The following is a 23971-nucleotide window of genomic DNA, read 5'->3' as shown; positions in this document are numbered from 1 at the left end:
CCCTTCTGCTGCTTCACTCCTCAAATGGCTGCAATAGCTTGGCCCAGAAGCCAGGAGCCTGGAACTCCATCTGGGTCCCTACAAGGGTGGCAGGTGCCCAAGAACCTGGGCCATCTGCTGCTGCTTCCCCAGGTGCGTTAGCAGGAAGCTGGATGGGAAGTGGAGCAGCCGGGACTTGAACCAACACTCTGATTTTGGATGCTTGTGTCACAGTGGTGACTTGACCTGGTGCACCACAACACCGGCCCCAAGCCCTCTGTCTTCAGGGGAAACACAGCCTCTCTCCCAGAGAGCTCCCAGGATGATAGAGTGACAGAAGAAACACCACTTCTGCTCTCAGGAAGCTCCCAGTCCGATGGGCGAGACATAGACAGAAGAACGGAGATTCAATAATAATGAGGAGGAGCCACCACTGTGGTGTAGGTTAGTCCTACACCTGCAGTGCCAGCATCCCATATGGGCACTGGTTCGAGTCCCGACTGCTCCACTTCCAATCCAGCTTTCTGCTATGGCCTGGGGAAGCAGTAGAAGATGACCCAAGTCCTTGGGCCCCTGCACCCATGTGAGAGACCCAGAAGAAGCTTCTGACTCCTGGCTTCGGATTGGCACAGCTCCGGCCATTCCAACCATAAGGGGAGTGAACCAGCGGGATGGAAGACCTCTCTTTCTGTCTCTCCCTCTCACTGTCTGTAACTCTACCTTTCAAATAAATAGGTAAATAAATCTTTAAAAACAGCAATAATAGGGACCAGCGCCATGGCTCACTTGGTTGATCCTCCGCCTGCGGTGCCGGCATCCCATATGGGCGCCAGGTTCTAGTCCCGGTTGCTCCTCTTCCAGTCCTGCTCTCTGCTATGGCCATTTAGGGGGTGAACCAACGGAAGACCTCTCTGTCTCTCCCTCTCACTATCTGTAACTCTACCTCTCAAACAAATAGATAAATAAATCTTTAAAAACAACAATTATAATGAGGAGCTAACGCTCATCGAGAACTGAGCTCGCTGGATCAATACAACCACCCCTGTGAGGCCGACACAGAGGCGCAGGGAGGTAAAGTCGCTCAGAAAGATCACTGAACTGGGACGGAAACTGCACAGTCTGGCCCTGGGCTCTCCCAAGTAATGAGGAAGACAAAGAGAGCTCCTGGGAGGAGCTCAGGGCCCAGGGACACAGGTCCAGAGCGTTCCAGTCTGCAGGGGTCAGGGGGGCAGGGGGCAAAGGGGGAACAGGGGGCAGGAGTGAGGGCAGTGGGGTGGGAGCCTTCCAGGAGGAAGGCAGGAGGGCTGGGTGGAGTTTGGCCTGAGCATCTCAGACAAGTCCGTGAACCTGCCAGGGAGACAGACACAGAGACCACCCAATGGGAGAAGCCGTGGAGGAGGCACCTGTCGCCAAGTCTGGGATGAGCCAAGAGCCGGGGAGGGAGCCACAGGTCAGCAGCACACAGCCCTGCCCCCAACCTGGGCGGGGGGGCACTCAGCACAGCTCCGGGAATCCCACCTGAATGGGACTGGAGAGCACAGGGACCCTGAGCTGGGCTTTGGCGTGGACAGATCAGAGTTTCTGCTCTGAGCTCTGGGCCCTCGCCGGCAGGTTGGTGACACTGGCGACTCTCGTGGAGTTACGGTGAAGAGGAAGTGAGACACAGTTTATACAGCACCCAGCACAGGGCTGAGTTTTCACTTAACTCAGTAGGGAGCGATTCACAGGTTACACACAAACCCCATTTCCAAATATCTGGGATTTTCCAGAAATTTCTATTATTGGTTTCTCGTTTAATTCCATTGAGGTCAGAGCACAGCTCCCTATGTCAGTATTTTTAGATTTATTGAGACTTGCCTATGGCCTTGCATATGATCTTGGTGACTGTTCCATGCGTACCTGAAAAGAATGAATATTCTGCTGCCATTGGGTAAAACCTCCTACAAATGTCAATCGGCAACATTGATTGACAGGCAAGTCCTCTATTTCCATATTGACCTCATCTACTTGTCCTATTAATCACAGAAAGAGGGGATACTGAAAGCTCCAACTACAGTTTGGGATTTGTTTCAGTCTTTTTAGCTTTGTCAGTTTTTGCTTCTGGATTTTGAGGACTGCTGATCAGGCGCAGGTAGCCGTAGGGGATGAACGTCTTACTGATAAGCCGATCCCGTAACCCTCAGGCAGCGTGCCTCCTATCCCGGCATCGCACTCCTCTGACATCAGCAGAGCCAGCCCAGGCCTCCTCCCATGGTATCTGCTCTTCCATCCTTCCACTCCGGACCTCTCCGTGTCTTTGTGTGTCTTGTCGGCTTCTCGTAGACAGCTTAGAGTTGGTTCTTGCATTTTTTATCTTTTCTTTAAAAAAAAAAGATTTGTTTATCTACTTGAAAGGCAAATTTTAAGTGAGGAGAATCTTTTTATACTTAGGGCATGTTTAATACGTCTAGTGCCATTCATTCTTGTATACGTATCTAAGTTTCTATCTTGTATTATTTTCCTCTGCTTAAAAAAAAGTCATTAACATTTCTAGTAGTGAAGAACTAGGTGCTGAATCCAGCTGCTATTTTTTTTTTTTTTTTTTTTTGACAGGCAGAGTGGACAGTGAGAGAGAGAGACAGAGAGAAAGGTCTTCCTTTGCCGTAGGTTCACCCTCCAATGGCTGGCGCACCGCGCGGATCTGAAGGCAGGAGCCAGGTACTTATCCTGGTCTCCCATGGGGTGCAGGGCCCAAGCACTTGGGCCATCCTCCACTGCACTTCCCGGGCCATAGCAGAGAGCTGGCCTAGAAGAGGAGCAACCGGGACAGAATCCGGCACCCCGACCGGGACTAGAACCAGGTGTGCTGGCGCCGCTAGGCGGAGGATTAGCCTAGTGAGCCGCGGCGCCGGCCGCCAGCTGCTTTTTGAAGAAGTCTTTATGTAACCTTGAGTTCTCAAAGGCTATCTTCCTTTTAACATTATTTATTTTTATTTGAAAGGCAGACAGAGAGAGAGAGAGAGAGAGAGAGAGAGAGAGAGATCCTTCCATCTACTGGTTCACTGCCAAAATGCCCACAACAGCCAAGGCTAAATCAGGCCAAAGCCTGGGTCTCCTTTGTGGGTGGCAGGGACCCAGTTACTTGAGCCGTCACCTGCTGGCCCCCACGGTGTGCATTAGCGGAAGGCTGGAACGGTGATGCCAGGCGCTGACAGGGGATGTGGGTGTTCCGAGCGGCATTGTAACTCCCTCCTGAGAGACACACCCACTGCCCTTGACGTCGGGTTGGCAGGTGCCATTCTAGTGCCTTCTGGCCTTCACAGCGTCTGACAAGAGGTCAGCAGTGGTTCCTGCCTTTGTTCTTATAGATCTAGCGTCTCTGGCTGCTGCGAAGTTTTTCTTTAAAAAAAAAAAAAAAAGATTTATTTATTTATTTATTTGAAAGTCAGAGTTACACAGAGAGAGGAGAGGCAGAGAGAGAGAGGTCTAACATCCGATGGTTCACTCCCCAATTGGCCACAATGGCTGGAGCTGTGCCAATCCGAAGCCAGGAGCCAGGAGCTTCTTCCGGGTCTCCCAAGCAGGTGCAGGGACCTACTGCTTTCCCAGGCCATAGCAGAGAGCTGGATCGGAATTGGAGCAGCTGGGACTCAAACTGGCGCCCATATGGGATGCCAGTGCTTCAGGCCAGGGCATTAACCCACTGTGCCACAGTGCCAGTCCTGAAGTTTTTCTTTTATCACTGGTTTTCAGCAGACTGATTACGAAGTGTCTTGGTGTGCCTTTCCTTGAGTTTATCCCTTTGGGGGCCTTATGGAGTGATTTAGGTCTGCGGGCTTACAGTTTTCATCAAATTTGGAAATTATGAGGCCATTATTTTAACATTTGTCTGCCTCTTCTTGGGACTTCAATTACATGTATTTAGTCCTCTTGGTATGCTATTATTCCATGGTCACTGGAACTTTTTGTTTGTTGCTTTCTTCTTAGTGTTTATTTATCCATTTTTATTTATTTGAAAGACAGTGGCAGAGACAGAGAGAGAGAGAGGAGAGAGGAGAGAGAGAGAGAGAGAGAGAGAGAGAGAGTGAGGGACAGAGAGGTCTTCCATCCACTGGTTCACTCCTCAAATGCCCACAACAACCCATGCTGGGCTGGGCCAAAGCCAGGCGTCAGGGACTCAGCCTGGTCTCCCACATGGGTGGCAGGGACTCAAGTGCTTGAGCCACTCCCCCACTGCCTCCCAAGCACAGACCTGCGGTCAGCAGACCTCCCTGGGTCAGAGGGGAGTCGCCAGTCCTCTCAGACGGGGCACAGTGTCCCAGGCGACAGCTTCCCCCTGTGCCACAGGCCTGCCTCGTGTGGGCTTCTCCCCAATGTTTCAGCACGCGTAGTTCCCACGGCTTCTATCTAGATTCCAGCCTCTTTTCCTGCAATGTCTAATCTGCTATTACTCTGTCATGAACTTGGGGTTCTGCCCCCTCAAAATTCACATGTGGAACCCCCAGCCCCAGGGTGATCGTGTTGGGGACGGGGCTTTTGGTGAGTGGTCAGGTCCTGAAGGTGGGGCCTTGGTTTCATGGAATCAGAGACCTTATACGGAGAGACAGCAGAAACCTCTCTCTCTCTCTTTCTCTCTCTCTCTCTCCACACTAAGGAAAGTCCCCATGATTATGAAAACAGCCATCTGCAAGCTGGGAAGAGAGCCCTCAGCCTCAAACTTCCCCAGCCGCAAGCTTCAGCCTGCAGAACGCCAACCTCTGGTGTTTCATGATGGAAGCCCGAGCAGACGGATGCATAATCCCATTCAGTGAGATTTGGATTCCCTTTTGTAGCTTCCATTTCTCTCTTCACTGCGTTCACACTTTCACATGAAGCCTTGAGTGCACTGAACACATTTGTAACAGTCACGTTGAAGCCCCCGTCTCATAAGCCCATCACCTCCACCACTCCTGAATCTATTCCAGTGGGCTCATTTTTCTCCTCATTATGGGTCACGATTTCTCCTGCTTCCTGCTTGTTTGCTACTATTTGATTGGATGACTGACAATCTGAATTTTATACGACTGAGTGTTAGATTCTATTATAATCATTTGAAGGCTGTGGGACTTGGTGTTGGCAGGGAGTCCGATGCTTCTGAGGCTCATTTTTAAACCTTTTGAAGGGAGACCCAGAGTCGCGCTTGCTTTATTACCAGGCTGTGAGTTGTCCGTGGCCCCTGTTCCGTGCCTTGTGGCTCCAATGAAGCCTCTCCCCCTAGTGAGTAGAAACAGCAACAATTCCTGGCCTCTGAGAGTCTAGGGATTGTTGAGGTGGGGAGGAGAGCAGGGATTGAGAGGGCTGTGGGACAACTCAGTGTAGAAGGGTAAGAGATGAGAAGGGGCTGGCACTGTGGCCTAGTGGGTAAAGCCCCCCCCCCACTCCCCAGCAATGCTGGCTTCTCATATGGGCGCTGGTTCAAGTCCCAGCTGCTCCACTTCGGATCCAGCTGCCTGTTAATGGCCTGGGAAAAGCAGCAAAAGAGGGCCCAAGTGTCTGGGCCCCGGCACTCACGTGGGAGACCCGGAAGACGCGCCTGGCTCCTGGCTTGGGCCTGGCCAGCCCTGGCCGTTGTCCTCATCTGTGCAGTGAACCAGCGATGGAAGCGCTTGCTCTGTCGCCTGCTTGCTCACTCTCTGCATCTCCCTCTCTCTCTTTAACTCTTTCAAAATAAATAAGTAAAAATGTTTTTAAAAAAAGAGTTCAAGGCCAGCGTTATGACATAGTGGATAAAGCTGCTACCTACAATGCTGGAATCTCATGTGGGCGCCAGTTTGAGACCCAGCTGCCGCACTTCCGATCCAGCTCTCTGCTATGGCCTGGGAAAGCAGTGGAGGATGCTCCAGGCGCGGGCCCCTGCACCTCATGGGAGACCTGGAAGAAGCTCCTGGCTTCAGCCTGACCCAGGCCTTACTGTAGTGGCCATTTGGGGAGTGAACCAGTGGATAGAAGATTTCTCTCCGTCTCTGTCTCGCTCTTTCTCTATCTCTCCCTCTCTGTAATTTTTACTTTCAAACAAGTAAATAAATAAAAATAAATCATCTTTTAAAAGAGGACAAAGACTAGGAAATCCCTCTTAAAGGGTGGGCAGAGGTGGAACTCAAGAGAAAAAGACAGAGGAGAGGGAACAGGGAGGAGAAATGTTGAGAAGAATCAGAGGAGCAGCGGGAGATGGAGGAACGCGGAAGCCGAGAGAACACAAACCTTCCAGGTGAGGTGAGCACAGGTGTGCAGAAGCCCCTGGCGCTGGACCCTGCTGAGGGTCCCTGGGGGTCCTGGAGGAGCCCTTGGAACGACCCAGGGGTGGCAGAAGCCAGTGAGTGGGTGGGAGGTTAGGGATCGGGAGGAGAAAGCGCCTGCTCCTCTTTCTAGAACCTCCGAGAAGACGGGAACCTTGGGGATGGAGCTTGCGGGCCCAGAGGGGGAGACGAGCAGTGCGGAGGGGGCCAAGCAACTGGTGGCTGGCAGGGAAGGCACCCACACCCCCCATTTTAAAGACAGAAAATGCAGCCTGAGCCAAGGGAAGAGCCTAGCTCCAACCTCCCAGCCTGGGCTCCCCGGAGATCCTGCCCCGTGCCCTTGGCCCCCGACCTTCCCTGCCAGACGCAAGTTCGCTTTGCTTCAGCTAGGCCTCCACCAGCCCTGCAGACACCCCAGGAGGTGGGGAATGCGGGGAGGGCCCAGCGCGTTCTGGGAAGGGGTGGCTGTCGGAGGGATTGGGGAGGAGAGGACAGAGCCAGGAGGAAAGCAGCGGCACCGCCACCCAGGCAGCAGCTGCTCCCAAATATGTCACAACTTGTCAAAGAGGCAGAAATAGAAGCATCCCGGGAGGAGGGGGGGGCTCGGGCTCCTGGACCCACGGAGCGGGCAGGGCTAGCAGAGGGGGACGGGCAGGGGGCCGCGTCCAGGGTGAGTGTCACCAACCAGGCCAAGGGCTCGAGGCGGCCGGAACGGGTCGGGGAGCAGCCCTCTTGGAGCCTGCTGGTCTCCCTACCCTGGCCCCTTCCTCCAGGCCACACGCTGAGGGTCTTCCCTCCAGACCCGGATTCACAGATGGGGAACCAGAACCAGCGGGGAGACGCGCCGGCACCGTGCTGAGTCCTTTCCCGGGGCTCTGTCCCCTGCTCTGCCCCGACTTCCCCACAGCACCAAGGACTGGACAGCCTCACCCGCGGCAGGCCCAGCGCCCAGCCCAGGGCCCATGGCGCCCTACTGGTGCCCGACTGGCAGGTTCTCTCCTGGGTCTCTGCAGCCCCCTCCCCTTGATCCCACGCACTTCCCAGACACAGGCCCTTCCGGCCCGGGGCCCACACCGTTCCCCACCCCAAAGCCAGAGATTCTTGAAGAATGAGCCTGGCTCCGAGCTCCAGATTCCAGGCAGGGACGGGATTTCCCAGTGGTTATCCGATGCCCAGGCCTCCCGTGGAAACAATGCGTGGCCTCCAGGGGCCTGGGGCCCGCCCTTCCTCCGCACCTCTCAGCCCCATCCCATCTGCTCTGAACCTCTCCCCACCTCCTCCCCAGCGCCCCCTTAGCACCCCCACCCGGCTCTCCTCCTGCATCTCCTTTCCATGTCCCCACCTGGCACCTCGCCGATGCCTCCAGTGCCCTCACTGCTGCCCACCTGTGGGCCCAGGCACCCCTGGGGAGCACGCACTCACCCGCGGCACCTTCCTCTCCCTCCCGGCCCCGGCTTCCCCCCACCCCCCCAGCCTCAGTGCCGGGAGAGAAGGCACCTGGATGAAGCCCCCAGGCCTAAGCTAAGAGCAGGCACTTCCACCACTAGCTAGTCCTCCGCGTGCCTCGAGCAAGTCACCCCCCACCTCGGAGCCTCTGTTTGCCCCCATGCAGGGGCAGAAGGTGGGCGAGACAGCCCTGGAGCGCCTTGTGGCTGTGACAGTCTGCGGTTCTGTGAGCTGTTCTCACCCCTGCCACGAGGCTGCCACCCACACAGTCAGCCAGCCCGTGTCAGGTGTGAGCATCCGTGCCCCACGGAAATGCACATGAGCTCCTGCCACCCGCCCCAGCCGGGCCTGGGCGACAGCACTTGAACCTCGGCCTGGGGGGACACAGAAGGCAGGGCCTGCTCGCAGAAGCCAGAGGCCCCCACCCTTCCAGACCCTGCTTCTTGCTCCTCTGTTCCCACGCATGTGAGACTCTGGAGTGGGAGGCGTGCTTTGAGTCTCGCCCAGGTCGGCGGGGACTGGAGGATGCTGGGCCAGAATTCTGTGTCCGGGTGTGCAGCAGAGGGCCGGGAAGGGGCAGGGAGCAGGTGAAGTGGTTTGAAATCCAGCTGTTCCTATGCAAATGAGGTCAGCCCAGCATGCAAACAGACAGTCAGGGTGGGAGAGCCCCCGGTGCAGGGAGCAGAGCCGCTGGAGGAGGCGGTTACAGGCGCGGGCCGGGTGGGGATTAGGGCCGGACGCCCTGCTGTCAGGTTACAGCTGATGGATGGCCGCTGGTGGCGGAGCACAAAGGCTATTCTGTGCTTGGCACCAATGTGTTCCCATCCATCAGAGGGCAGCTTCTTGGGGTGGAGGGGGTGCTGGGGAGGAGGACCAAGGCTCTAGGTGCAGCTCCGCTTGGCTCAGAGAGCTGAACACAGTGGGCATGGGCCCCCCACTGAGGTTTGCAAGAGCAGAGTGTCCGTTATGTGTGGTCCTGTGGGACACGCAGGGCCCGTGACATGCTCCCTGGCCACCTCGCTCAGGCCAACATGGGCACATCTGCACACAAGGACTCGCAGAGACCCGGACACATGAGGTCACCCTGACCCCCAGCCGTGCCCCCTCAGACATGGGTGGGGATACAGCCTGGGGCGGACAGAGGTTGTGGGTGTCCCCTGCTCTCGCCCGGTCTGCTCCCAGCCAGGACCCAGAAGGTTCTTGCTCAGGAAGTCTGTGTCTGCGGAGAGGAAGCAGCGAGTGGACCGATCCCGGCTTTTACTGCGGACACGGTCTCCCTCGGGAAGACGGCTTCACACACGCACCTGCCTTCTCCAACTGTGCGCCCGCTGAAGGCGGAGGGATCACGCCTCACCCTCGCCAGGGGCCCCGCGGCTGGCACATGGCGCCCAATGCTTGTTTCTTCATTGAAGGAAGGGAGGGAGGGAGGAACTCTGGGTTCTCCCTCTTCCTCCCCTGCTTTTGTGGGCCTGGAAGCCATGAGGACAGCCTGGGGGAGGACAAGGGGGCTAAGGGTGGGACCCAGGAGTGAGAAAACAAAGCAAGAGGGACTCAGACTCATTGGGAGCTTCTGTGCCAGGTGCCCGTCATTTACAAAGCAACCATGCACCATCACCCTGCACACATGCACACACTCACATGTGCAAATGCACACACACTGGGCAGGCTCTCCTTTCTCCTGGTTTCGTGGGGAGTATATGGGAAATCAGGCTCCTTTTTTTTTTTTTTTTTTTTTTGACAGGCAGAGTGGACAGTGAGAGGTGAGAGAGACAGAGAGAAAGGTCTTCCTTTGCCGTTGGTTCACCCTCCAATGGCCGCCGCAGCCAAAGGCAGGAGCCAGGTACTTATCCTGGTCTCCCATGGGGTGCAGGGCCCAAGCACTTGGGCCATCCTCCACTGTACTCCCTGGCCACAGCAGAGAGCTGGCCTGGAAGAGAGGCAACCAGGACAGAATCTGGAGCCCCGACCGGGACTAGAACCCAGTGTGCCGGTGCCGCAAGGCGGAGGATTAGCTTAGTGAGCCGCGGTGCCAGCCCAGGCTCCTTCTTGAAGCCACAGCAGGGACTGGAGCCCACGGCAGCCGCGTGCCACTTCCTATCACACTGGCAAGACCTCACCGCCCCTGAACACGTGCGGCTGGGTCCCCGTCTCACCTCGCCTCGCCAGCCTCTTCCTGGCTCCTCTGAGGACAGCAGGAAGAAAGAGTCAGGCCTCCAACTCCATACAGATCCCACCTCCCCAACCCCCAGCGCCCACTGCTTTCTCTTCTGTCCTGGGCGTGGGTTTAAACTTGAAGTGGGTGTCTCATCTGTCACAAGACAGGGGTAGCGGGATGGATCAGCCTCACTCACGGGGGCCTGGGGAGAAACCCGGGATCAGAGTCAAAGACAGGAGGCAGGCTACCACTCAGAGCCACGCGGGGTGCCATGGCTGTTCTGTGATGTCAGCAGAAGTCGGACAAGGGCCACCTGGAAAGGGGATTTGGGCACTGGGGTTGGGTCAAGTGAGGTGTACCGGCTGGTAAGGTGGGAGGGGGGGGTAAGGTGGGGGGTCCCTCCAACCCCAACCCTAGGGCTGAGGCTTGTTCACTGTAGGTGCCCCAGGTCTGCCCACTGCACCAGGAGAAACCGACCCTCCAGAGCCAGAGGCATCCGTGGGCTGAGACACCAGAGCCTCAGAGCCTCCCCTGCACCTGCCATCTGAGACCTGAGATTGATGGCTCAGACAGGAGGGGCCGCAGAACCCGGCCCGCCGGCCAGGGGAAGTGGGTGTGCAGTGGGGTTTGCGGGGCTCTGCTCGCTCCTCTTTTGCTCCCCCACCCACAGTGGGGGCCCAGCAGGGTTCTGGTGTCTGAAAGAGGGCAGAAAACAGTTGAACACGCAGAGACGGGTCCAGAGGTCGAGGGTGAGGAGAGGGAGGCCACACCACTGCGGGAAGCTGGCGACGTGGGGGCTGTGAGTTCTAATCCCTGCTTGGACCCTGACCCCTGCCCCAAACCCAGGAAGTCTCCCTTGCCTCGGCCCACCCCCAGCCACGTGCACCCGAGGATTTCAAAGCCACTTTGGAAGCCCAGAAGTTGAGCCTTCTGCCCCTCTGCGTGGGTCCTTCCTATCCCTGGACAGGAGTCCCCACCACGCCCAACCTCTGGGGTGGTCTCTCCAGGGGCTCCTTCTACCCACACGGGGGCCCAGGGGCTGTCAGCACACGGGGAGGTGGGTGAGCTACTCTTCCCCACCCCCTCCTCCCCTGGCACCCAAGGGCTTCTCCGCGACCAGCAAGGAGGCGCAGGCGGGCCGCCCAGCCAGGAATAATTGAAAGGAGCAGATGAGAGGGGGATGTGCCTGCCCCACAGGGGCTGCTGAGAAATGAAAACTAATCAAATTACACCCGACGGCCTCCCGACCCGTGCACAGGAGCCGGCAGGCCAGGGGCAGGCGGCCCGGGCGGGGTGGGGGCCATGGGGGAGAGGGAAGGGGACGCACATCTAAGCCCCTGAATACGTCTTGATGCGCAGCAACAGCTTAGAGGGGCTCAGGTTTCCGCGGCGTTGGCTATATTTATCTCTGGTTCCATGCCAGCGGGGAGGGTTTAAATGGCACCCAGCAGTTGGCGTGAGGGGCTGCAGGAGCTTGGGGGCTGGTGGCAGGAACCGGTCTCTTCCGACCCCATGGAGCTCTATGAGACGTCTCCCTACTTCTACCAGGAGCCCCGCTTCTACGACGGGGAGAACTACCTGCCCGTCCACCTCCAGGGCTTCGAGCCGCCGGGCTACGAGCGGACTGAGCTCAGCCTGAGCCCGGAGGCCCGGGGGCCCCTGGAAGACAAGGGGCTGGGGACCCCCGAGCACTGCCCGGGCCAATGCCTGCCGTGGGCGTGCAAGGTGTGTAAGAGGAAGTCAGTGTCCATGGACCGGAGGCGGGCAGCCACGCTCAGGGAGAAGCGCAGGCTCAAGAAAGTGAACGAGGCCTTCGAGGCCCTGAAGAGGAGCACCCTGCTCAACCCCAACCAGCGGCTGCCCAAGGTGGAGATCCTGCGCAGCGCCATCCAGTACATCGAGCGCCTGCAGGCGCTGCTCAGCTCGCTCAACCAGGAGGAGCGAGACCTGCGCTACCGGGGCGGCGCCGGGCCCCAGCCAGGGGTAAGCCGGCAGCCAGGGGACCCCACGGGGGGGGGGGGAGGGGCAGGTGCCAGGCGGCGTCTCCGGGGCCCTCATCAGAGCTGGGCTGTCCAGCCGACCTCCTGTGCCCCCAGGAGTTGGGCGAGAGATGCGGGTGGGGTGGGGGCAGCGTGGCGAGGGCCCCTGGAGCAAGCGCACAGTCAGTTCGGGGATCAGCAAGGTCCGATCCGAAGGCTGGCACCAGATCCTAAAGGGCCAAGCCAAGCACAGCAGAGAGGATGGGCAGGGCCCGCACCCCACCCCATCCCGAGGGGCAGCAGGCCTGTGGCAGGGGCGACCCTGGTGGGGCCGGACACTCTGCCTCAGTCACCAGACCAGAGCGTCCTGCCAGCTGGTGTCCTGGGAGGGCCACATCACCTCCCCGGATGGCAGCAGCCAGGCCCCTGTGGGTGGGAGGGGCACTGGCTGTTAGGAATATCTGGCAGGGGTGGCCTGCGCCGGAGGCGGGCCAACCTGGGGTCCACCCTCTGTCCCCACCACAGACGCTTCCGCCCACTGTGACTAGCACAGACACACATCCGCGGGTGGCTGTGCCCTGACCTTGGGCCCTCGCCCTGTCTAGCAGGTGCCCAGCGAATGCAGCTCCCACAGCGCCTCCTGCAGCCCGGAGTGGGGCAACGCGCTGGAGTTCGGTCCCAACCCAGGAGGTAAGTGAGGCCTGACCTGGCAGCAATCCTGGCTCGGTCCCCGAGTCCCTTCCTGGGCCAGGTTCTCCCCTTACCTGATTCCTTGTTCCTGTTGCCTTCCTGCGGCTTCTCCGGGGATCCAGATGGTGGGCTGGGAGGGCCTGGGGTCCCTGCAGCTTCACCGAGCCAAAGGGTGGCCTCCTGCAGCTCCCCAGCTGGGGCCTGGCGCTGACCTCAGCAGAGAACGCCCCGGCCCCAGGGGTCCCTGGGAAGTGCTGAGTCAGTGCTGCAACACTGGCCCAGCAAAGGGCAGCTCCAGGCCCCAAGGAGACACCACGCTGGCTCCTCTAAGGAGTAGCTGCTTCTGGATCCTGGACCCTCCCCCACCCAACACACACACACACACACACACACACACACACACGGCTTTGGGAGAGACGAGGGCCAGGACGTGGGGCTCAGCTGCCTTCTGCCCTGGAGACCCCCTCCTTGCCCAGGTAACACCGCCCAACCCCTTGCAGACCATATGCTTGCAGCCGACCCTACAGACGCCCACAACCTGCACTCCCTCACCTCCATCGTGGACAGCATCGCCGTGGAGGACGTGTCTGTGGCCTTCCCCGATGAAACCATGCCCAACTGAGACGCTCTGCCGGGCCGGGTGTCGGCGCCAGCCCCCCAGCTGGACGCAGACGCCAGCGCTTCTGCAGCAGGGGCCTCCTGAGCCAGGCTGTCCTGATGCCAGGGAGCCAGTCCTGGGCTTGCCGCCGGCAGGCCACCCCTCCGCATCCCCGTAAGGCTCACGCGCCGCCCAGCAAGGGAAGGGAGGTCCTCCTCTAGCTGAGTCCTTGGGGCCCAGGATGTCCCCTTTCCAGGGAGACAAAGCAGGGGACCAGAGCGCCCCCTTGTGTATGCCCCCAGCTCAGGGGCAAACTCAGGAGCCTCCTTTTATCAACACACAGCCTCTAATTCCACCCCACCCCACCCACCCCGACCAGCCACGCTGCCTCCTGTTCCGGTCTCTTCCTGCCGCCAGTGGCTGGGCTGGGCCCGCCCTGAGCGGCGGGAGCAGCGGGGAGGTTCAACCCTCTGCCCCCAGGTCCCCGGGGCCGAGCTCTGGCGGTGAAGACGGGAACGCCCCAGTGGTTTTATGTTTTCCGTTGTGTTGCGTGTGTTGTTGTAAAGCTGCCATCCGACCAAGGCCTCCTGGGCTGACATGAAGCTGCCGGGCACAGGCGGGGTCGGGCACGCGGCTCTTGGGTGATTTTGTTTGTGAACTAAGCAGTGTGTGGTTTTGCTGTTGTTTTGTATTTTTCTTTTTTTCTTTCTCTTTTTGCTAACTTATTTTGGATTTCCTTTTTTAAAAAATGAAATAAAGACTGGTTGCTAGAAAGGCGTCCATGATGATGTCGTGGGAAGCGGGCAGGGAGGAGAGGAGGGCCCCGCCCCTTCCCACCCCACCCTGCAGATGCTGGAGGGGCTTCCACAGATGGCCGTGGGTGGGGGCCCAGAGGCACCGCCTCACTGTCTTGCTGGCGGCCACTGGACACCGGGGACTCCTGCCCTTTTGCCATGTTGTACCTAAGCGAGTGTAAACCAAGGAGCACCACACATTGATAAAATTTGATGGTCCTTTATTGGCGGCGGCGGAGAGTGGGCTCATGCCCAGAAGAACTCTCGACCCTGAAGCCCAAAGCAACAGGGTTTATAAAGGCAAAAACCACAAAATCAGGAGGGGAATACATGGTTGCTAGGATCGGGGGGAATACATGGTTACCAGGGTCAAGCTGACCTAAAACCTATGAGAAACTAGTATCAAGTATAATATTGACAATACCAGTTACAATCTTAACAATTTTAATTATAATCGACATTAATCCAGGTATTGGTTTTAATCACATGTAGGACATAGACACATTACATTTTTTTCATTAACCCAAGTGCAGCCTATCCACTCCCAAGCTTGAGTGATCACGCTAGGGGGTCTCTATGCTCTGCCATGAGTGATGTAGTGGACTGCTATTGTCCAACTGTTCTAGATCACAGTTTCAGACCAGAGTCTCATGGGGTGGGGGGCACCTTCCCAGAATGGAGTCTCAGGTTCTCCAAAATGGAGTCCGTACTGTCAAGGTGCTACTTCAGCCATGACAACCGCCGGGGGGCGCTGGTGCCTAGGCTGGGTGAAGACAATTCCAGAGGGAACCTGCAGAGCTCTCAACTGCACCCTAATTCACAGGTGTGCTCACCTGCCCACCTCCTTGCAGCTGCCCTGGCTGCGTGCTCCGTGCCCTGTGCTGCCTACCGCCAGGGGGTGCACAGCTGGGGAGGGTGGGGCTCCTCTCCCCCGGGGACACAGCCCCAGTGCAAGGAAAGAGGAGGCGTTTAAATCAGCCACTGTCTTTTCCTTGCAGGCCAGAGAATGTGTTCATGTGCTCAGCAGTCCTGCTGCTCCCTGCAGGCAGAAGGGGTTCTGGTCCCCACCCAGGGTGCAGAGCGCGATGGAGACTGTACTGGCGGAGAGGGAGGGGGTGAGCAGAACCGACAAAGGAAGGGACGCTGAGGTCCTCGGCCTGGGGCTGCTCCCTGCTGGCTGGCTGAGGTACAGGTGTGTGGGAAGGCTGGGGACAGAGATTACTGGGCTTAACTAGGCAGTTACCAGGGGCCACACCTGGAGCAGACCAAGAACACCTAGTAAAAACTTTATGAATTCCAACTGCTTCCGGCTGAGAGTACGAGGTTACTTGCGAATCGTTAAGTCTCAGAGCCATTACTGCAGTCCGGGGCTCAGCGCGTGCCCCACCGTGGCCCCTCCCTGTTCAGTGCATGAGGACCCTGGACAACTTTCCCGGGAGCCAGGCTCTGGCGGCCATGCCGAGCCGGCGCCCCCACAGCTGCCCTCCGGACCCTGCTCCTGAACACTTGGTCCCTGTTTGTCCAGAAACTGCCTAAGGAAGAAAAGGAGAGCACAGCTCCCGGTAAGCTCCCAGGTCAAAGGAGTGGAAGGGCCTCCCCAGGGCCTGCTTGCCACAAGTGAGCAGTCGGGGCTGGGCCCACTGGGCTTCCGCTCTTTCATGAGTTTGCAGTCTTGCCCCGTGGGCGGCTGGAGAGGAAGCCCGAGGCCTTCTCCCTGACAGGAGCTGCCCTGGGGATGAGGGCAGCACCCAGGCTGGTGCTGATCACCCACCCAAAACACCCAGCGACACAGCCTCCCCTGGGGCTCGGGGCTCTGCTGGGCACCTCCCCAGCTCCCAGGGAGGCTGCAGCCCTGCCCACCCCTTGCCCTCCTTCTTCCTGGGGGCCAGGTCGGCCAAGGAGGTGACGGGCGCTGGGGCTGCGCCTGGGTACCGCTGGAAGCTGAGGTTCATGGCCACGCTCTGGAAGGCGTGAGCAGCCCCAGCAGGGGCGGCTGGGGTCCAGAGACCCCCGACACGTCAGCTGCCGTCTGCTTACTTTCTCACAGCCCCGAAAGTCTTAAAGGGAGAGAGAAAAAAAAAAAAAAAAAAAAACAGCTGGGAAGGGCACAGGAGTGAGCTTTGCCAAGCAGGCGCCCAGACTCGCTCATTATTTTAACAGAAAAAAATGATCGGCGCCCAAGCACTGGGACTTCCTTAAATGAGCAAGTTCTTCACCTTCGCAGCACAATTACACATGCAGCTCCAGTTAATGAGTAATGAGTGAGGTTCTTCAGGGAAATGAGCCGAGATCATTCTTCAGAGGAAGCACCTACAATAAACCGGGTTAATCAAACGGTGCCTAATAACGGACTATAGGGAATCCGCTAGAATGAAAAGAATTACTTGAAATTGACACACCAATTGCCGGTATGAACGGGAACTTTCGAGTGTTTAGATCACTCAGGGGCTTGGTGCACGCGGATAAACAGCCCCAGGTGTCTCACGTCTCCAAGTAACCGATGTGGCCGACTGGAAACCCTTTCAAAGGGCTGCAGTAGCAGGAGGTTGGGCCAATGGGAGAGGACGGGAAAGGAGAGGAACCACTCAACCCAGGGTGTCTCCCAGACAGAACCCCAACCCCAGCCTGTGCCGTCCCTGGGACCTCCCTACCTCCCTGGTTTCTAGGCTCCAAGCCAGAGCAGAGGAGCCCAGGAGACTCCAAGAGGATCCGCGGTTTTGGCTCAGAGAGCAACGCCCGGCCTGGGCGGGATCCAAACCGCTACCCCTTGGCGATTCTGGCTGCACCTCACTCCCGTCCTCCCTCGGGCACAGGCGTCTCACCCCACTTGGATCACTCCCAGAGGGGACAAAAGAAAGGGTTCTCGCAAGGAAACCAGACTCTCCTACGAATGCCCACAGAAGTACCATGTGGGGGTCTTATCTCAAGTTCGGCACATCCAAAGCCAGACTCACATCTGCACAGGAGCTGCTCCCTCTGCAACCCCCAGTCCCAGTCCCAGCGGACGGCAGTGTGAGGAAGTGGTGTCCCTGGGGCCCTCCAGACCTCGTTCCCACAGCCGGGTGGTCACCAAGGTTTCAATTCTACCTTTGACGGTGGGGAGGGAGGGAGGGGACCCCAGGGCTAGGTGCTAGGCCAGAAGAGGCTCAGTGTCTGGCCTCTCCATGGGGTCTCAGACAACCCTGCGAGACGAGCGTGGTCACTGATTCATCCACACGTCTGTCTGGGCACAGAGCTCAGGAGACTGAGCTAAGGGGTGTCCTGGCAGCACCGAGTGCAACAGACGGGCGACAACTACAGGGCAGCGCGTGCAGCACGCACGCAGTGTCGGGGGCTCAGGAAGTCGGTTTCCGCCCAATTCCACTGGCAGCTGGTAGGCAAGGCCCCCCAGGGGATGCCGCGAAGGCTCGGACTGCAGGGCAAAAGCAGCTGTCTTCCAGCCACGGGGCTGGCTGGGTACAAGGTTTCTGAGTTAGGCAGACTGGACACCGGGGAGCATGTGGGCACGAGGCAGCCGGGTCACCCATGGGCTGGCCCCTCCCTTGAGGTGGTGGGGCGATGTGACCAGGGGCGTGCGTGGAAGACACAAGCAAAGGCAAAGGCAGAGTGTGACGAGGCCCAGCAGACAGGCTGCGCACTCCATCTCGGTCTCCGCGCCAGGTTCCCAACCCGGTTTTCCAAATTCTGGAATTTCCTTCCCAGAGAACAGCAGCCCTTCAGGTTGGAAAAGCAGCCGGGTGTGTCCGGGGTCGGAGAAGAAAGACAAGAGGCCATCTGTATGTTGTCTTAAAATCAGGTTTGTTTATTGGTACATACACATCCCCGCTCTCCCCCGCACCCCACTCCTGACGCACGGAGCTAATACAGTACTGGGAAGGGACCTGATGAGACACGGGAGGCCGTGGGGAAGGCTCGGGACACTGGCAACTCTCCAGAGGAAAAACCAGCTTGACTATGAGACAAGGGACTCACGAGGCAGCAACCCTCCACCCGGCAGGCGCCAACTTCCCTGCAGTGCCTCCCAAGGGGCCCCAAACGGACCCGGTTGCCCCTGCTGCTGACTTACGTGATGGCCGGAGACAGGGCTCATCTCTCACCTGGGGGCAGATGGCCATCTAGCGCTTCCCTCTGCCAGTCTCAGGGACCCTTAGCAGCCACTGCCCGGGGACAGGGGTCATCTGTCCCCATTCCACTTACTCTCAGCAACTCCTTCCCAGTAGCCTGGGGCAGCCGGGGCAGGACACAGGAGAAGGGCAAGGGCAGGTGGCTGCCTTACCCAAGCCTAGGAGCAAGGCCCCTCTGTGGTCCACCTCTCCTCCGTGGACAGGTGGAAGAGGCCACAGTGCCCTGACACAGCCCCAGGCTCCGTGGTTCCTCCCGCACAGGGTGCTCTGTCTCCCCTCGGAGCACAAGGTGGCAGTGCTGCACACCAGCTGCTCAGGCCCCGTGGGGTGGGCGAGACCACGCTGGTCCAGGCGTTTCTCCTTGCTCCCCTCTCACCCTGGGCCCCACCAACCGACCCTGAACTTGGATGCTGGGAAGGACGAGGAGCGGGTGAGACAGGGGGACTGACTGGGAACTGAATTCCTGCTGCCCGAACCTCTCATGCTCTTGGGCTCCCACCAGGCTACGGGGAAAGCAACGGAGCAGATGGGGGCTGGGCAAGCTCAGTGGCTTCCGGACACACCAAGAGCCCAACTGGGGGACAAGCAAGGGAATGGCAGCCCTCACCAGCTTTGGACCTCCAGGGCCTGGACGTGACTGGCTGAAGAAGGGCAGTCTGATCGTCTTTCTCCCACACCTGATTTTAGGGTCAATGTATACGGAACCCACGCATCAGGTTCCCTCGGAAGGGCTGCGATTACTAAAGAAGTGAGGAGGGGGAGGGACGCTGGGAACAGAGCCAGCAAGCACCAGGTCAGACCTGTCCTGCCCCAAAGCCAAGTTCCACGCCCAACAGCCCCTAGGAGCCCCCCCTACGGCTGCAACAGGGCTCACTGCCATGACCTCTTGGGCCACTGCTCTCCCTCCAGCTGGCCTGCCTCTGCACCCACCAGGCAGCGGGCTCTGAGCTTCCCCATCTCCATCCAAGGGGCCAGGAACCACAAGGCCAAAAGGCCCAAGCAGATCAGAGCCCGGGCGTCCTTTCCCAGAAGGCCTCTCCCTTCCCTGGCCCAGGGTCCACTGCAGCCCAGGCTGGGTCCAGAAGAGGGGGAGTCACATCCATCTGGGGCTGCCCTTCCTCGGGTGCTCCAGGGTCCCACGCAGGGACTCCCAGGGCCTCTACACCGCCAGGAGACCCCAGCCTCATCCCCTGGAGACTTACAAAGGACTTGGGTGGCACTCGGGGTGACAGGATGCCAAGGGGGTGGACTGGTATGTTCTGAGATCCGGGGCAATGGCATGCCATGGACCAGACGGAGCTGCGGAGGACGGGGCAGGAGCAGGAGAGGCGAGGGCCGGCCCAGTCCATGACACCCCGGCCGCTAGTCCCGGAAGGCAGAGAGCATGTGTCCATAGAGATAGTGGGAGTGAGCTGAGAGAGAAAGAGAGAGAGAGGCGCTGTGCTGAGTGTCGGGCAGGCCCTGGGGGGCAGGCAGGGGCTCTGCAGCGACCTTACAAGCGCACAACCGGACCAGATCAAGCAGGAAGCGGAAAGGGACAAGCCAGGCAGTGCGGGCGAGCGAGCTGGCCGCGGCCGGAGGCGGGCGTGTCGCGGGGCCTGGCCCACTTACCCCGAGCCACGGGCACACCCCCGTCAGACCCGGGGCGGGAGGCTGGGGGGTCAGCAGGAGTAGGTCCGCACCGTGGAGGTCTCCAGTCTCTGCGCCCCCGCCGTCCCGGCTGGCAGGAGTCGCGTCGGCGGGAGAACAGAGCGGCGGGTTAGTGCGCACACCGGGAGCGCAGCGTCAGCCGGGAGCGTGGGGCCGCCAGCCTCCGGCCTCGCCCTCTGCACCTGCCGGCCCTGCGCGCGGCCCAAGCCGGCCTGCTACTCACCTTCGGGCATGATCTTCTTGGGCGGCGCCGGCGGGGGTTGCAAGGGCCCGAGCGTGGACACGCGGAAGCCCGCCGGGAGGGTCTCCGCCGAGGCGCTGAGCACGCCGCCGTGGTGGTCCCGCGGCCGGAAGCGCTTCCGCCAGGAGGGCGCGCGGCGGAACACCTTGTCCTCGCCCTGCACCGCGGGACACACGTTGGGAGCGCCACTCTCCCTCCCTGAGGCAGGGGTGGCACGTTTTGCGCCCCCCACCCCCCGCTCTGAGCCCTTTGTTAAGGAGGGGTGGGGTCACGCATGGGATGGGCCAGGCTGACACCCAGAGGCCCCCGCCACCACCCTGCCAGCTGCGGGTGCGGCCCCTTGGGTCTGAGTCCCCCACCTGCAGTCTCCTCTGTCTCTCCCATCTTCCCCCTGGGGCCTACTGCTCAGGGACCTATTCCAGTGGCATCGGATGCCGGCGCCCTGGGGCTGCCACGGGTTGGGCAGGTGACCAGAGAAGACCTGGCAGCAGTCCCCACCATCTGCGCCCTCAGCCAAGTCTCCCCAGGAGCCACCTCTACCAGAGGCAGCCCCTCTGCACGGGCCTCCCCTCCCTCACCCTGCAGAGTGCACCCGGCCGCTTTGCGGCCAGGGCGGGTCTCCCTCCACGCCTCTGTTCTCACAACTGCGCGGGCAGGGACAACGACCCACCTGCTCTCGGCTCCACCCTCTCAACTGCAACCCTCTCAAGTGTGTTGGCGGTGCCCCGCGTGGGCGCCAAACGCTCTCCCGCAAGCGCTCTCCCCCACAGTCTCCCTTCCTTCAGGGCAGAAAGCTGATCTCGGTGTTCCGACCAGTGCGCGCCCAGTCCCGAGTGGCGCCTGGAGCCCCACTGCACTTGAGACCCGATCAATGACTGGATGCCCCGCTGGCCTCGCGAAGTCCTGCTCCTCAGTTCATCGCCGCCGCCCAGAGCCCTCCCCCAGGCCTCCCCCACTTCCAGCGTGGGCGCCTCTCTTCCTCCCCTCCCACTAAGAGGCTCCTTCCGCTCCCTCCTCCTCCCTTTCCTGGCGTCCGGGTCTCCAGCAGGGAGAACTGGAGGCAGCCTTCCAGAACCAAGAGGCAGAACTGGCCGGAGGAAGGGCAGCAGGAGACAGCGTGGGCGGGGGCAAGGCAGCCCCCTGGCTCCCTGGGCTGGCTCCCCCAGCTCTCACATTATTCCCAGCACCTAGCTTCTGCTGCAAGCTTCCTGTGAGAACCAGTCCTCCGTGGCCCCACCACGGCTCCGTGACAACAGGGACACTGCCTGTTTACGTTTCAAGTCCCTCATCTCCAAGCCAAGGACAGCGCGGCCTCTCAGGATGGCCGTCAGCATAGTGGGAACCTTCTGGTACCACCGTGCCCAAGGCCTGCCCCAGAGGAAGCAGTCAGGATGTTTCTGATAGGACTGAAGGACTAACTAGTTCCTCAGTTAGGAAGCAGCGCACTAATATACAGGAATAGGAGTCATTTTCCCGACAGCAGCCAAGCAAGCTAAGACACAAGGTGCGTGGGGAGTAAGCAGGAGGGTCCCCAGCCTGCAGTCTCCTCTGTCTCTCCCATCTTCCTTCTGGGGCCTACTGCCCACTCTGGGAGTGGGGCAGAGGGGAGGAGGGCCTGGAAGTGTCTCTCCTTGACTGGGAGATACAGGGAACTTCAGAAAGTTGGTGTGAGGGAGGCAGGCACTGGGACACCCACATCTCATACTGCAATGCTAGTTCCAGTCCTGGCTGTCCCATTCTTCCACATGAGCTCCCTGCTAAGGCACCCCGGGGGAAGTGAATGGTGGCCTGAGTACCTGAGGCCCTGCCACCCCCGTGGTGGGAGACCCGGTCGCAGTTCCTGGCTCCTGGCCTTGGCCTGGCCCAGCCCTGGCTCTTGCAGGCATTTGGGAAGTGAACCAGCAGACAGAAGATATCTCTCTCTCTCTCTCTCTCTCTTTCTCTCTCCCTGTCTCTCCCTCTTTCTCTGTTCCTCTGCCTTTCAAATAAATCTTTCCAAAAAACTTCAAGAAAAAATATGATTAAAAAGTAAGAGTTTTTTGTGCAAAAAATTTTAAATCTATAACTTTTTTGGAGCACACATTTTCCACAAGCATTTGATAAATATATTTATATAGCGATAAGTTATATGTGTGTACGTATGTATGTGTATATAGGTATATGTATGTGCATATGTGTGCACACATGTACATATATATATATATACACTGTATTTCAGAATACCGCTTTCTGCAGAGAAAATCTAACCTCCCCCAACTTCTGGGGGCTCCTGAGTGTGCCCGTCTAAGCACAGCAATCATTCTGTAAAGGTGGCGTTTAGCCATTTAAACCCAACTAGGAGACAACAATCTGACTGAAGCTAAAAATAAACAGAGTCTGGACTTTTTTTAAGCTGCCGGGAGCCCAATCAGCTGAAGCAGACCTGACAGGCGAGGGCAGGTGGGCTGCTGACAGGAAAGTGCGTAGGGAGGGTGAGGAGGCAGGGCGGGCGGGGGGGGGGGGGGGGGGCTGTGTCCTCAGGAGCCAGGTGAGCCCAGGTGAGCGGTGAGGCTGCCAGAGTCTTCCCCACACCGCAGGGGAGGGCCTGAACATCAAGTCCAAGAGACTCTTCCCCCAGTGACCAGAGGGGACAGAGATCCAAGATTGAGGCTCAAGAGAAAGCCAGCAGGAGCAAAGCCAGGCCACGCGTCTGGCTGGCAGAGCACACGGAGGCTGTCACCTGACGTCCCCGGCACCCACACCCACGCAGCGGGGCTAAGTCTCACGGAGCCTGCAGCAGCAGGGCTGGGCTCACAGCACTAGAGACGGGGCCAGGAGAGGAGGAATAGCGTACGGTCCCAAAGATGCGTGCGTGGGGAAGACCCTCGCCTGTGCGCTCTGGGACCAGGCACACAGCTGGAAGATGCTACGAGAACATCACGTAAGCGCTTTCAACTCTTGTACAAAGCAGGACTCCACAGAGACCTCTCCTCCACTCACTGTAGCCCTAGGCAGTTCCTGCGAGGCCCGGCCTGCCCCCAACACCTGCCATCACCCAGGTACCCTCTGGCTCTCCTGCCCTCAGCCCGCCCAGCCATCATCAGCCAGCAAAGCCATGAGCTTCGGTCAGCAAAACAGCAACCACCAATCCCTGAGGCCCCTGATCCACAGTCAGCTACTCACATCGTCCAGCTTCCGGTCTGTGCCCAAAGCCAACAGGTTGTTGAATTCTCTCTCCATCACCTGGCGTGCCTGCAGAACACAGGCAAGAGGGAAAGGCGGGGCGGGGGGAGGGTAGTGAGTGACCTTTATGTCACGTTTCACCTGTTGCTTCTGGTTCAAGGACAGAGACAGGGCAGGGGTGGAGGTCAGTGCACTGAACACACGAGCGTCCCTCACACACCTTCCTGAGGCTGCTCGTTCCAGCAAACCTCGGCGTCCTCTCTGACGGAAACTAAGCATTGGGAGTCCTTTCAGGGGTGCAGGTTAGAAACACGCAGTGTTTTTAAGAGCAGGATCGCAGGGCAGGACTCACGTCCTGGAAAAACACACTCAGGGCCGGGGCTGTGGCATGGTGGGTAAAGCCACCGCCTGCAGTGCCGGATTCCATATGGGCACCGGTTCTATTCCCAGCTGCTCCACTTCCGATCCAGCTCTGCTGTGGCCTGGGAAAGTGGTGGAAGACGGCCCAAGTGCTTGGGCCCCTGCACCCGCGTGGGAGACCCAGAAGAAGCTCCTGGCTCCTGCCCTCAGATCAGCCCAGCTCCAGCCATTGTGGCCATCTGGGGAGTGAACCAGCGAATGGAAGACCTCTCTCTCTCTTTCTCGCTCTCTCTGTCTCTCTGTAACTCTGCCTTTCAAGTAAATAAATAAATCTTAAAAAAAAAAAAAAAGCAAGGAAAACACACACTCTGTCTACCGCAGGGAACTCACGCCTGCCCACCTGCCTGGCGGGGTGGAGCAGCGTGTGGACTATGAACAGCGCGAACTCTGTGTGCGTGCTGGATTCAATCAGTGCACTTGACAAGGTCCCACATCAGAAAGCCACGCTAGGAAGATGACTCAGTCGTGGATATGGGGGC

At 59.1% G+C, this 23971-nt stretch overlaps 2 protein-coding genes and 2 long non-coding RNA genes across 12 annotated transcripts in view; 2 read left to right on the top strand and 2 right to left on the bottom strand.

Moving 5' to 3' along the window:
* Positions 1 to 1735: 1735 nt before the first annotated feature.
* Positions 1736 to 13339, bottom strand: LOC103351002 (uncharacterized). Its single transcript, XR_518841.5, has 3 exons — positions 13056 to 13339; positions 12578 to 12747; positions 1736 to 2337 (listed from the first exon to the last, which is right to left on the bottom strand). It is a non-coding gene; the product is annotated as an uncharacterized LOC103351002 (long non-coding RNA).
* MYOG (myogenin) lies at positions 11068 to 13875 on the top strand. Of its 2 annotated transcripts, none has more exons than XM_002717584.6 (3): positions 11068 to 11817; positions 12422 to 12503; positions 13004 to 13875. In XM_002717584.6, exons 1-3 carry the CDS (start codon positions 11272 to 11274, stop codon positions 13123 to 13125), a joined length of 750 nt encoding a protein of 249 aa, XP_002717630.3. In that variant the 5' UTR covers positions 11068 to 11271; the 3' UTR covers positions 13126 to 13875.
* Positions 13876 to 15323: 1448 nt separating this feature from the next.
* Positions 15324 to 23782, top strand: LOC138844920 (uncharacterized). The gene is made up of 3 exons (XR_011381345.2): positions 15324 to 15457; positions 17598 to 17691; positions 23523 to 23782. It is a non-coding gene; the product is annotated as an uncharacterized LOC138844920 (long non-coding RNA).
* PPFIA4 (PPFI scaffold protein A4) overlaps positions 17673 to 23971 on the bottom strand; it is a 47125-nt gene continuing 40826 nt past the window's right edge. For 4 of the 8 annotated variants that reach the window (XM_089311309.1, XM_089311312.1, XM_089311315.1 and 1 more), the window contains 3 exons: positions 23073 to 23141; positions 19893 to 20067; positions 17673 to 19431 (listed from right to left, as the gene is read on the bottom strand). In XM_089311309.1, coding sequence (XP_089167435.1) covers positions 19382 to 19431; positions 19893 to 20067; positions 23073 to 23141 — 294 coding nt within the window. In that variant the 3' untranslated portion in view covers positions 17673 to 19381. Of the gene's footprint in view, positions 19432 to 19630; positions 19740 to 19892; positions 20068 to 23072; positions 23142 to 23971 lie in introns of all 8 variants that reach the window. The other 4 variants (XM_089311308.1, XM_089311313.1, XM_089311310.1 and 1 more) reach the window with 2 other exon arrangements.

This window comes from Oryctolagus cuniculus, chromosome 13 (assembly GCF_051225735.1).
Source record: "Oryctolagus cuniculus isolate XC-2025 breed Fujian yellow rabbit chromosome 13, ASM5122573v1, whole genome shotgun sequence".
Lineage (NCBI taxonomy): Eukaryota > Metazoa > Chordata > Mammalia > Lagomorpha > Leporidae > Oryctolagus > Oryctolagus cuniculus.
Note: the sequence above shows the minus strand (reverse complement) of the source record. Positions and strands in the feature narration are given on the sequence as shown.

What these genes read in the sequence shown, in the direction of transcription:
- MYOG (XM_002717584.6), top strand. Translation starts at nt 11,272, where the DNA reads ATGGCACCCAGCAGTTGGCGTGAGGGGCTGCAGGAGCTTGGGGGCTGG. An exon ending in GCGCCGGGCCCCAGCCAGGG is followed by an intron (nt 11,818 to 12,421) that starts GTAAGCCGGCAG and finishes CCTGTCTAGCAG; the next exon opens with GTGCCCAGCGAATGCAGCTC. An exon ending in GTTCGGTCCCAACCCAGGAG is followed by an intron (nt 12,504 to 13,003) that starts GTAAGTGAGGCC and finishes AACCCCTTGCAG; the next exon opens with ACCATATGCTTGCAGCCGAC.